Here is an 11182-nt window from a genome sequence, read left to right on the forward strand (position 1 = left end):
AGGTGCTAGCAAACTTTCTTACTTTGGCAAACACGTACATTTTCTGCAATGAACACAGGTTACTTTTTTTTTTTTTTTTTTTTTGGAGATAGGATCTTGCTCTATCACCCAGGGTGGAGTCCAGTGCTGTGATCACGGCTCACTGCCACCTCAGATTCTTGGGCTAGAGCCTCCCACCTCAGCCTCCAGAGTATCTGGGACTACAGGCCCACTCCAGCAGGCCCAAGCTAATTGTTAAAATTATTTGTAGAGATGGGGTCTCACTATGTTGCCCAGACTGTTCTAAAACTTTTGGGCTCAAGCAATCCTCCCACCTCGGCCTCCCAAAGTGCTGGGATTACAGATGTGAGTCACTACGCCTGGCCAAGAGGTTTTATTTTTGTAATTAAAATAACCCCAAAAGTTATTTAAAAAGGAATATTTTTTTAAAACACTATGCTACGGACAGCATCTTTCTGAATGACCAGTCCCGTGGGTGCCGGCCACTCTGTGGACCTGGGTGGTGAGGATGAGGAAGACCATGGCAGTGGACAGGCTGGTGGACCCCAGTTTGTGTCACTGCTGTTTCTCTACCACTTCCTTGTCCAGAGCAGGAGGGTCTGCTGGCACCACCCAGCACCAGTTCCATTTACCTTCCCAAGCCTGAGACCAGCCCGACCCCGCTGTGGGGCAGAAGAGGACGCAGAGCCCAAGGAGAGGCCAGGAGCTGAGAATCCCCAGCCCCGCCGGACAGTAGGGGAGAACCAGGGTCACGGGCAGGTGTCCCTGCACCCCCTTTGTGAAACACTCAGTACAGGTACAAGCGAACACCCACTCACTGGACACCACGGGAGGGACTCGGGACGGCAAGGGCAGGACCAGAGGGGACAGCCTCTGAGGTAGGGTTCAGAAGGAGCTTCATAGGACATTTGGCTAAACGCTCTCACTAAAGGGGAAGTGAGGAGGCACAGGGAAGAGTGCAATCCCCGTCTCCCCGCAGCGTATCTATGCACTTGCAAGGCTGTTGAGCACCAGCTTTGGGCCGGAGCCTCACCCAGCACTGCTCCATTCCCCCAGCCGGCAGAGCACCGCAATGAGCAGGTCACCGAAGAGGAGGCCTGGAGCCCCACTGCGGCAGAGATCCTCCTTGCAGCTGGGCCAGGGGCATCCAGACCCATCTCACCGACAGCAAGATTACAAATCCAGCAGAGAGCTTAACCCAGATTTGCCACTTTCTTTTTAAAATGAATTTTATTTTTCAGAACAGTTTTAGGTTTACAGAAAAATTACAAGGACAATACCAAGTTCCCATACGGCTCCCTCCCAGTTTCCCTATCGGTACCACTGCGTCTGAGTATAGAATGCTGGTGATGATGAACGTTCCCCCATTAACTCTGGTCCATGCCCCATCCGCTTCCTTAGTCTTTCCCTCATGTTCTTTCCTGCCCCAGGACCTCATCCAGGATCCCATGTGACACTTAGTAGTCACATTCCCTCAGGCTCCTCTCGACTACGACAGTTTCTTGTTTCTCGTGACCCTGACGGTTTTGAGGACTGGTCGGATATTCCATAGACTCTCCATCGGGTTTGATGGAGTCTCTGTCACGCCTGGAGTGGGGCTGTGGGTGTTGGTGCGGAAGAGCACAGCTGGAGCGCCCTTCTCATCACACCACGTCAAGGGCACAGGCCGTCAACGTGACTCATGGCTGCTGGTGCTGACCCTGATCACTGGGCCGAGGCAGTCAGTCTGCCAGGTTTCTTGGCTGTAAAGTGACTCCCACCCCTTTCCACACTGCCCTCCGCGGAAGGAAGTCAGGACGCCCAGCCCACACTTAAGGAATGGCCCTGACGTAGCAGCTACAGAAATGACATGCAGTTAGTTCTGCACGGGGCACTCTCTTTCCTGACAAACAAAACCAAAATCAGATCCTCTAGACCCGTATTTCTTTTTTTTTTTTTTTTTTTTTTTTTTGAGACAGAGTCTCGCTCTGTCGCCCAGGCTGGAGTGCTGTGGCGCGATCTCGGCTCACTACAAGCTCCGCCTCCCGGGTTTACGCCATTCTCCTGCCTCAGCCTCCCGAGTAGCTGGGACTACAGGCGCCCGCCATCTCACCCGGCTAGTTTTTTGTATTTTTAGTAGAGACGGGGTTTCACCATGTAGACCAGGATGGTCTCGATCTCCTGACCTCGTGATCCACCCGTCTCGGCCTCCCAAAGTGCTGGGATTACAGGCTTGAGCCACCGCGCCCGGCCTAGACCCGTATTTCTAATAAAACTCCACGGGGCTAAGAGACTCAGCTCTGGGGCCCTGGACAAAGTGAGAACCCGGAGCACCAAGACCGCAGGACCAGGCCCATGTGGAGCGAACTGGGATCGCAGCTCAGAGAACAAGCAGCGGAGCAGCGCGGCCAGGTCGGGACAGCCAGGGCCTCTGCAAGCGCTCCAGACGGCAGTGTGAAACTGGCAGGTGTCCCCGCACCCCCTCTGTGACACACTCAGCACAGGTACAAGCGAACACCCACTCACTGGACACCACGGGAGGGACTTGGGATGGCAAGGGGAGGACCAGAGGGGACAGCCTCTGGGGTCAGGGATTCCTGTGATACGGATTCTTGACCACAACGTCAGCCTGGCTGGGTTTTTTTCACTCCTGAACACCTGCTCTCCAGTTGCTCAGCGCCATCTACAGTCGGGCCCCATCCTTCTGCTCCATCCACAAGCCTGGACCACCTGCCTCCTTGGCTGCGGCGCCTCAGGCAGCCTAAGCACTGCTTGAGAAAGTCACACATGGGTAAGGACTCGAGCACCAATCCCCGTTCCTGTGTCCTCAGCCACAGCCAGCTCCTCTCAACACAGAAACATGGTCCCTGCCTGGCCCAAGTCCCTGCTTCCTCATCTCCCAGGGGCTGGGTGGTCCTGGCTGGTCCCCTAGGATGGTCACTGCCCCAGGGACCGTTTCAGGATGTGTCCCCTGAGCTTTCGGCAGCTCAGGGTAGGGCCTACCCCTTTGGGACACCCCTCCTCCGGGATGTGGAAACCACACCAGGTTTCCATCTCCCTGACTGTCCCTCCTCAGGCTCCTCATCCCCTGTCCATTCCAAGGAGACTCACGGGCCCTGAGTACCCACCTTTGGCCCTTGTCTCTGCCATATGCTCTTCCTCACCACATGTGCCCAAGTCTGCCAACAACACCGAGGGAGTCGCACACCCTTGGGCAGCCCCTGTCGCCTTCCATGGTCAAGCTCCTTCTCTGTCCTCAAGGAGCTGATGCATTAACTGAGCACCTACTATGTGTCAGGCCCTGTGCTTGGCTAGGGGTTAGTGATGCATGACAGAGGACGGTCGCTACCATCATGAAAGCTGTCACATCCCTGGGGGCAAGTCAGACAACTTGGTGGCGAGAAACTGACAAGCATTAAGACAGGGGTCAGGAGGGCCCGTGGCGGAGGAGATATTTTAAACAAAACCTCTGCGCAGCTGGCGTGAGTATTCCAGACAGAAGAGCAGGTGCCAAGTCTCTGAGGCAGAGACAACGCCAGTGTATTCCCAGAAAGTAGAGGTGGCCCGTGTGGCAAGGGCCTGGGAAGTGGTCACTGGCAGCAGGGCAGAGCCAGTGTGGAGCCAGTGGGCTGGTGATCTAATCCAGATGGGAGATGCAGGCTACGTGTACCGGCCAGGGCAGTCGATGAATACTCCACCCAGAGGACTGCACGTGGGGTAGTGGGGTAAGGGCCCTGTCCTCCCTACGGGCTGGGCCTTGTGAGTCAAGGCCTGGCTTCATCCCCAGAGTCTGCTCTCCTCTCTGTGGTGGATGCCTAGAGGCAGTGGGAAGGGAGAAAGGTGAGGGATGAAGGTGTCCTCGTTTCCACCTGCTGGGTGAGGCCGTAGACCAGAAGGGCTTCATCCAGCACCTGACCGCCCACCTCCACCTTTGCCTCCAATACAAATCAACCTGGGCAGCTTTCTAAGCCACCACTGACTGCGCAGGCCACACCCCCAACCAATGAACTCAGAAAAGGAGGAGGGGGGGGTTGCCAGCTGGCTTCAGTGGTTTCAAGACAGGGTCTCAGTCTGTTGCCAAGACCGGAGTGCAGTGACAGGATCTCAGCTCACCGCAACCTCTGCCTCCTAGGCTCAGGTGATGCTCCCACCTCAGCCCCCCAAGTAGCTGGGACTAGAGGGGCGCACCACCATGCCTGGCTAATTTTTTTATTTTTTGTAGAGATGGGGTTTCGCCACATTGCCCAGGTTGGTTTCAAACTCCTGAGCTCAAGCAATCCTCCCACCTCGGCCTCCCAAAGTGCTGGGATTATAGGCGTGAGCCACCACACCTGGCCTCCTCAGTGGTTTTTAAAGCTCCCTGGTGATTCCAGTGCATGAGGGACATGGGGCTTCCCATGGTCATGCAGAGGAGAGGAAGCCTCCAGAGAAGAAGTGGAAATGGGCCCCCAAGTTACTGTTTCTCCGGGCAGGGTCCACAAGCCACCTGCACCAGGGGCATCTGGAGTTCAAGGCAACAACTTGGCTCCCTAGACGCCCCTACCCCAGCCTGGGACCCAGGATGTCAGGCAGGCGTGGGAATCCGCATCTCCAAACTCCTTACAGATGCTCCTCCTGCCCGCCAACAGCAGAGCCTGCCAGAGCCCCTGCCTGGAGATAGCAGATCAGCCCCAAGACAGGAGGCCTGAGGGCTTGTGAAGGAGCAGGAGGACAGGGAGCCAAGCTCAGAGGGGCCTGCTCCTGCACAGGCCGCAGTGGGTCTGCCTGATGTAGGTGCTTGGGGGGCAAACGGGGCCCCTGGGATGGGGGATGGGATGGAGAGGGTGCAGGTGGGAAACATAGGGAAGCAGGAAGGAGGAGATCGGCAGGGAGGAAAGCAGGACACAGAACCCAGGAGTAAGATGCAGGGCTGTCCCAGAGGCCAGTGCATGCCCAGCTCTCACTTCCCTCAACTGGAAGAAGAGCCTCTGCACCCTTTCTGGCCACAGGACAAGGGTTCTGGGCTCTGGTTCTCTGCCTGCCTGGCATCAGCATCCCCCTCCATGAAGTTTAGTTAAAGCACAGATGGTCAAACACCCCGAGTGGCTGACTCAGGGGTCTGGATGGGGTCTGAGACTCTCATTTCCCCAGGTATCCCGATGCTGCTGCTGGCCCAGGGACTGCACCCTGAGAGCTGCTGCCTGGAGAAGACAAAGCTGCCTCTGCGGGGAGCACCACGGATGCCTTACAGGGCACCCATACCCTGCCCACCCCAGTTAGTGCTCTCGAACTTCCAAGCACATTTCTCCCACTCTTTGGATGAGGGTTAAGACTGGAGAGCTGCTTCCTTGTCTTACGCTGCCAGACACAATGCTTCCATCCCTCCGTGCTTCTTGCAGCGGGCAGCGCCCTGACCTGACGTGGGGTGCAGGGCTGAGGGGGCAAGTGCCCTGTGGGTGAAGCCCTCCTCTGCACTGAAGAGGGCAGGTCCTGTGAGTTCTCTCTTTAAAGGCTCAAGGGAAGACTTCACTGAAAGACAGAGACTGGAGGTGGGAAGTGAATTAATTCAGCAATAAATAAGAAACAGCAAAGGTCCGCAAAAGAAAAGAAATGGGCGAAGGACAAGAAGGGTATTTTACAAAAGAAGTACAACCAACCACTAAATAGAAACAGTGATGAACTTCATGAGAAATAGGAATCACCCTGATTGGATGTCGCTCGTCCCTCACAGGGTGGCCAAGGTAAGAAATCCTGCCAAGGCTAGAGGATGGCAGGGTCGGACAGAAGGAAGGTGAACTAGGAGTTCCCTGGAGAGTGAGTTAGCGACAGGGACCAAGAGCCTTTAAAAGGTGTGCTCTCCCATCTGCTGCTTCGCAGGCAGGAAGACTTGCTATGGAAATAACCAGTGAGCAAAGATTTGTGCCAGGACATTTATCTCAGCGGGTCTTTCAAATATCAACAAATGGAAAGCAGAATACTATGTGACCGCATAACGATGGGATCGCAAGATGTTCAGCGAAGTGGAAAAATGTCCAGATATAGGACGGAAAGTTGATCTGCAGCCTGAGGGAGAGCCCGTTCTGTAGAAGTACATGACTGCTTACGGCCACAAATACGTAACGAAAATCATCTGGAGGGACATGTGCCCAAAAGGTAACGGCGGTGTGATTGTGGGTGATTTTTTTTTTTTTTTTTTTGCTTGGCTCATGCTTAAGTTTTTTTCTGTGAGAAGTAAACATGACTCATATTAAGAAAAAAGCCGTCAGGCTGGGAAAGTCCGGAAGGGCATTCCTGCAGAGGGAACAGTGTTCAGAGAATCACGAGCGCCTAAGAGTAGGGCCTGACTGGAGGAGTGCAGGGGGTGCAGCAAGTGGGGAGAGGGGGCAAGCGCCCAGGGTTCTCAGGAGCCGCGGGCAGGGATGCGGACTTTAACCAGATCAGAGATACACAGCAAGACAGAAGCCGTGAACAGGGCTGCAGCCTGGTGGCTCCAGCATGACAGGCCCATGAGGGTGGTGGGCTGATTCCTTCTGATCTCCCGAGGGACATATGGGGCCACCGTGGAGAGACCAGATACCAGGGCAGGGCTGCCCAGGAAGGCAGTGGGTAGGACCACTGGGCGCTGCAGTGGCCTCCTTAGCTGGTGTTTGTGGGTGGAACAGCCAACAACCAACCAACACCATATCCCCAACATAGGGACCAGGGCCAGGCCAGCCAGAAACATTCCGAGTCTTGAGGGCGGCACATGGGGCAGTCCCTTCCTCTCAGCCTGATGGCCCCTGCTTCCTCCTGCCACCAGTGCCCAGCCCATGGCTGGCACTCAACCAGTATTTGCTGAATGATGATCTGCACTCTCCCCCTCCCCAGTACCACTCATTCATTCATTCCTTCCTTCACTCCGCAAACACCAACTGGCTATGTCTAGGGCTACAGAGACTAACAAAGCTCCAGCCTCCAGGAGCAATACTGATGTGCTGGACCAGAAAGCTCCAGGTCAGTGCCGGGTGCAGGTCGGCCCGGGTGCCATGGGAACCCACAGCGGAGCATCCGACACTTGGGCCAGGGGAGGCCTCCTTAAGCAAATAGGGCCAGGACGTGAATGGTTTGAGGAGGGGAGTGACAGGGTCACATGCGGGCTGTCAAATAGGCCCCTCTGCGGCAGTGAAGAGGGTGGTCTTCAGGGAGCACAGGGGGCCAGTTAAGAGGCCAAAACGACGCACGGGCCACAGGCAGTGGTGTCCTGGGCTATGGTGACTGAGGAGAGAGGGGAAAGGGATGGACTGAAGAAACACCCAGGAGGACGAGAGCCAAGGACACTCCTAGATTTCTAAGCAGAGCTACCAAGTGGACGGTGGTGCCATCGGCTAAGGTGGGGACAACTGGAAACGAGCAGCTGGCTTTAGGGAGACTCACGTCAGTTTGGAATATACTGCATTTGAGGGGCCAAGGGCATCTGGAGCTCAGGACAGCTTTCTGGTCAAAAAGGAGGTGGCAGACAAAGGGCAGCTGGGAGCCATGGAGTGACTCTGCCCATGCTGAACGTTGGCTTTGGAAGAAGAGGACAATGGCATAACCCTCTGGCATAATCCTCTGAGCATAACCCTCTGGTATAACCGGCTGAGTCAAAGGCTGGGGAAAGGTGCTAAAGACAGACAGCCTCAGGGGCAGTCAGACAGGTGGGAGGAGGTGGTGCTCCTGAAAACCAATGGGAGAGGATGCTTCTGGAAGGAAGAGACAGGGAACAGGACAGTATGTGGGTGGGAGGCCAACACACACAGCAGTGGCTCTCGCTAGGGGAGACTGCCTCCCAGGGGACATGCGGCAATGGAAGGACATTATTAGGTTTCACCACTGGGAAGTCACTGCTGGGACCATGTGGGTGGAGGCCAAGGATGCTGCTCAACACCTGCAGCGTCCAGCATGGTGTCCAGTCCCGACGTCAGGAGCACGGACGTGGAGGAACTCCAAGCTAGAGGAAGCTGGGAATCTGGAAGGAATTCCTTTCAAGACACTCGAAGTCCAGGAAAAGTGGGCACTTGGAGAGCCTGAGGCTCTTGGGAAGCCGGGAAGGGAAGGGAAGGAAAGATTGGAGCTGGAGAGCTGGAGATGCTGTTAGTTCCACTGTGAAGCGGGAGGTGTCATCAGCTGAGGGTGAAGTGGGTGGCTGGAGGCCTGAGGAGGGCAAACACAGGGAAATGGCTCCTGTGGGGCTCAGGGACACCCGTGTTGTAAGATACGCTAGGCCAGGGATCAGATTTGCCGGGGTGCTTGCCTGGCCGGGTGAGAGGCTATCCCGGGGGGCTGGGAGAAAGCAGCTGGCTGGGGAGAGGGGTGTTGAGACCTAGGGCCACGCCCTGGGCCCTGCCAGCAAAGAGGTTTGCCCACACTGGCGGCAGGCTGAGCAAAGCCAGGTTGCAGCATGTTCTCCATAAAGCTCCAGTCACTTGAAGAGCTGCTAGCAAGAGGCTGGGCCAAGATGAAAGCGCAGGCCCAGCCACTCCACAACTCCTGGTATGTCAGTTACTAACTACCGTCCAAAGATAAGACAGGGCTCACCTCTGAACTGAAATAATTTCCAAATTACACTTTTGCAGACTTCACTGATTCTCAAAACCAGTTCTCTCCAGACTGAGCCAAATCTAGGTGTTCCTACTAGCATAGCTCACATTCCTGTGAAAACCACAAGGAAGTAGACAAAGAAGTCAGGTTCCAGGAGAACGACTGCAAATTCTGTGGGAATGCTTTTTGCTTGCAAAATCTCCAGTGCTCAGGAATATCAAGGAAAATTCCCTTCCACCAGAAAGTCAGAGGAAAAAGGTGAGACTTGTTAGTGGCACAGGAGAATTTTTAAACTCTTCTCTTATTCAGGGTGGTCTCCTGGAGCAAGAGAGAGATGCTGGCTTCTAGAACTTTCTAACACTGCTTAAGTTTGTAAACTGCATAAAATCCCTATTGAGAAGGCGTTTATTAAATCAGACTCTTGGAGTTGGAAGGAGAGAAGGCTTTTGTATTCAGTGCCCGCATCTGAATTCCCTGTACAGCCGCCAGACAGGCTCTTTGGGAGTTATTGGGGGGTCAGGTGTCTAATGGTTACTGGGGAACTGTTGAAGATAAAGTGCATCGATGGGTACATTAGGTCCAACACATTGCTCTATGTCCATGTATGCTTGAAACGTTTCATAATAGAAACTTTTTTTAACTTTCATTTTATTTTTAAGACAGAGTCTCACTCTGTTGCCCAGAATGAAGTGCAGTGGCACAATCTCAGCTCACCACAACCTCTGCCTCCCATGTTCAAGTGATTCTCCTGCCTCAGCCTCCGGAGGCAGGAGAATCACAGGCACCACAGGCATGGGATCACAGGCATGCGCCACCATGCTTGGCTAACTTTTGTATTTTAGTAGAGATGGGGTTTCTCCATGTTGACCAGGCTGGTCTCAAACTCCTGACCTCAGGTGATCTGCCTGCCTTGGCCTCCCAAAGTGCTGAGATTACAGGCATGAGCCACTGTGCCCAGCGTTTAACTTTTAAATTAGTTCTCTCTTTTTTTTTTTTTTTTAGACGAAGTCTCACTATGTTGCCCAGGCTCAAGTGTAGAAGACACTTTAGTACGAAGTGGTACTTAGCAAGGTGCAATCTCGGCTCACTGCAACCTCAACCCCCCAGACTCAAGCAATCCTCCTGCCTCAGCCCCCCAAGTAGCCAGGACCACAAATGCGGACCACCACGCCCAGATAAGTTTTTGTATTTTTCGTAGAAATGGGGTTTCACCATGTTGCCCAGGCTGGTCTTGAACTCCTGAGCAAGTGATCCTCCCACCTCGACCTCCCAAAGTGCTGGGATTACAGGTATGAGTCACCATGCGCAGCCTGAAATGAGTTTTCAGTATAGGGAATCACAGTCCCCAAATCCAGGGTAGCAGCCACAGCCCCGAGAGGAATGGCCACTCCTTGGCTTCCTAAAAGCAGGGTGGAGACAGAAAGGAAGGCGGGGGGTGGTGGCGGGTAGAGGGAGGAGGAGGAAGAGGGGGCACTGGGAGAGGAGGAGGAAGATAGCTCCACACATGGTCTGTCCGTAATTCTCTCCAGAGTCCTTGAAGCCACACTCTCAGAATGGAGGCCACTCTGTAAGGAGGGCCTTCACAGGTGCCAGGCCCTCTGCAAACACCTATGAGGTAGGGACCACCAGGATGTAGGAGCCACAATCTCCACATTCCAGATGGGGACACAGAGGCTTAGAAGTCCCACTGTGAGAGAGTGGAACATCAGGGCTTTCAGCTGCCAGGAACCTGCCCCTGTGAGAGTTCAAGCTCAGCATGGTGCAGAAGTTCAAGTTGATGGCGTTGACAGTAAACAGAGCAGCCCAAACATAATGAAGGGCTGTCCACGAGGTCGTCGGTGTTCTGCTGACCTGGGCCTGACCAAACATGGGGGCCTGGACAGACAGGGGCGGGCCTGCCTGCGCCTGCCCTGGACAGTACACTCGCCGGGGTCCCTTCCACACATCGGACCCAATTGACCTGCCCAGGCCAAGCCAGGTCAGGCTGTGGTTCTCCGGCTCCTTCCAGTTCTCAGAATGCCCTGTCTCTGGTTCCTTCCTCTCCTTGCAATGTCTTATTTTGTACACGCTCTCTGTCTTACAATGAATTTTTCCTCTTTTGGGAACTTATGTCTGATCTTATACAAGAGCAATGGACAAATGGAGTTTGAAATAAAAACGAAACTCCACAGCCATCGTTTCAAGACTGTAGTCATCCTGCACTGAGGAATGCCACAGAGTCACAGGCAGAAGAGACAATGCCCAACGGATGGCCACCAATACTAAATTACTAAAACGCCTCCATATGTTTACCTGCTACTTTATCCCGAATGAGTTTTGCAGATTCCACTTCGCCAATGCTACTGAACAGGCTGCGCAGCTCATCCTGGGTCATGTTCTGAGGGAGGTAGTTGACGATCAAATTCGTTCTCCCAATGTCACCCCTGCAGTCTTCGGCCATGTGGTCTTCATAACCATTAGACATTGTATTTTTCAAAAATCTACAAAGGAAAAAAGAGCAAGTAAACTCAAAATGTTCATATTGCAGTATATGAAGGCAAAACTAGTAACTGCATTTGCACTTAAAAAAATTTTTTTTCGGCCAGGCGCGGTGGCTCAAGCCTGTAATCCCAGCACTTTGGGAGGCCGAGACGGGCGGATCATGAGGTCAGGAGATCGAGACCAT

General features: G+C 54.1%; 1 protein-coding gene across 3 annotated transcripts in view; it reads right to left on the reverse strand.

Moving 5' to 3' along the window:
* Positions 1–11182, reverse strand: part of ELAVL1 (ELAV like RNA binding protein 1) — a 30965-nt gene that overhangs the window by 18768 nt on the left and 1015 nt on the right. For 2 of the 3 annotated variants that reach the window (XM_011943596.1, XM_011943597.1), the window contains exon 1: positions 10810–10993. In XM_011943596.1, the coding sequence (XP_011798986.1) occupies positions 10810–10981 (172 nt within the window). In that variant the 5' untranslated portion in view covers positions 10982–10993. Of the gene's footprint in view, positions 1–10809; positions 11004–11182 lie in introns of those variants that run through there. The other variant, XM_011943598.1, reaches the window with a different exon arrangement.

The sequence above is a fragment of the Colobus angolensis genome, unplaced genomic scaffold (genome assembly GCF_000951035.1).
Source record: "Colobus angolensis palliatus isolate OR3802 unplaced genomic scaffold, Cang.pa_1.0 Scaffold22, whole genome shotgun sequence".
In the NCBI taxonomy this organism is placed as follows: Eukaryota; Metazoa; Chordata; class Mammalia; order Primates; family Cercopithecidae; genus Colobus; species Colobus angolensis.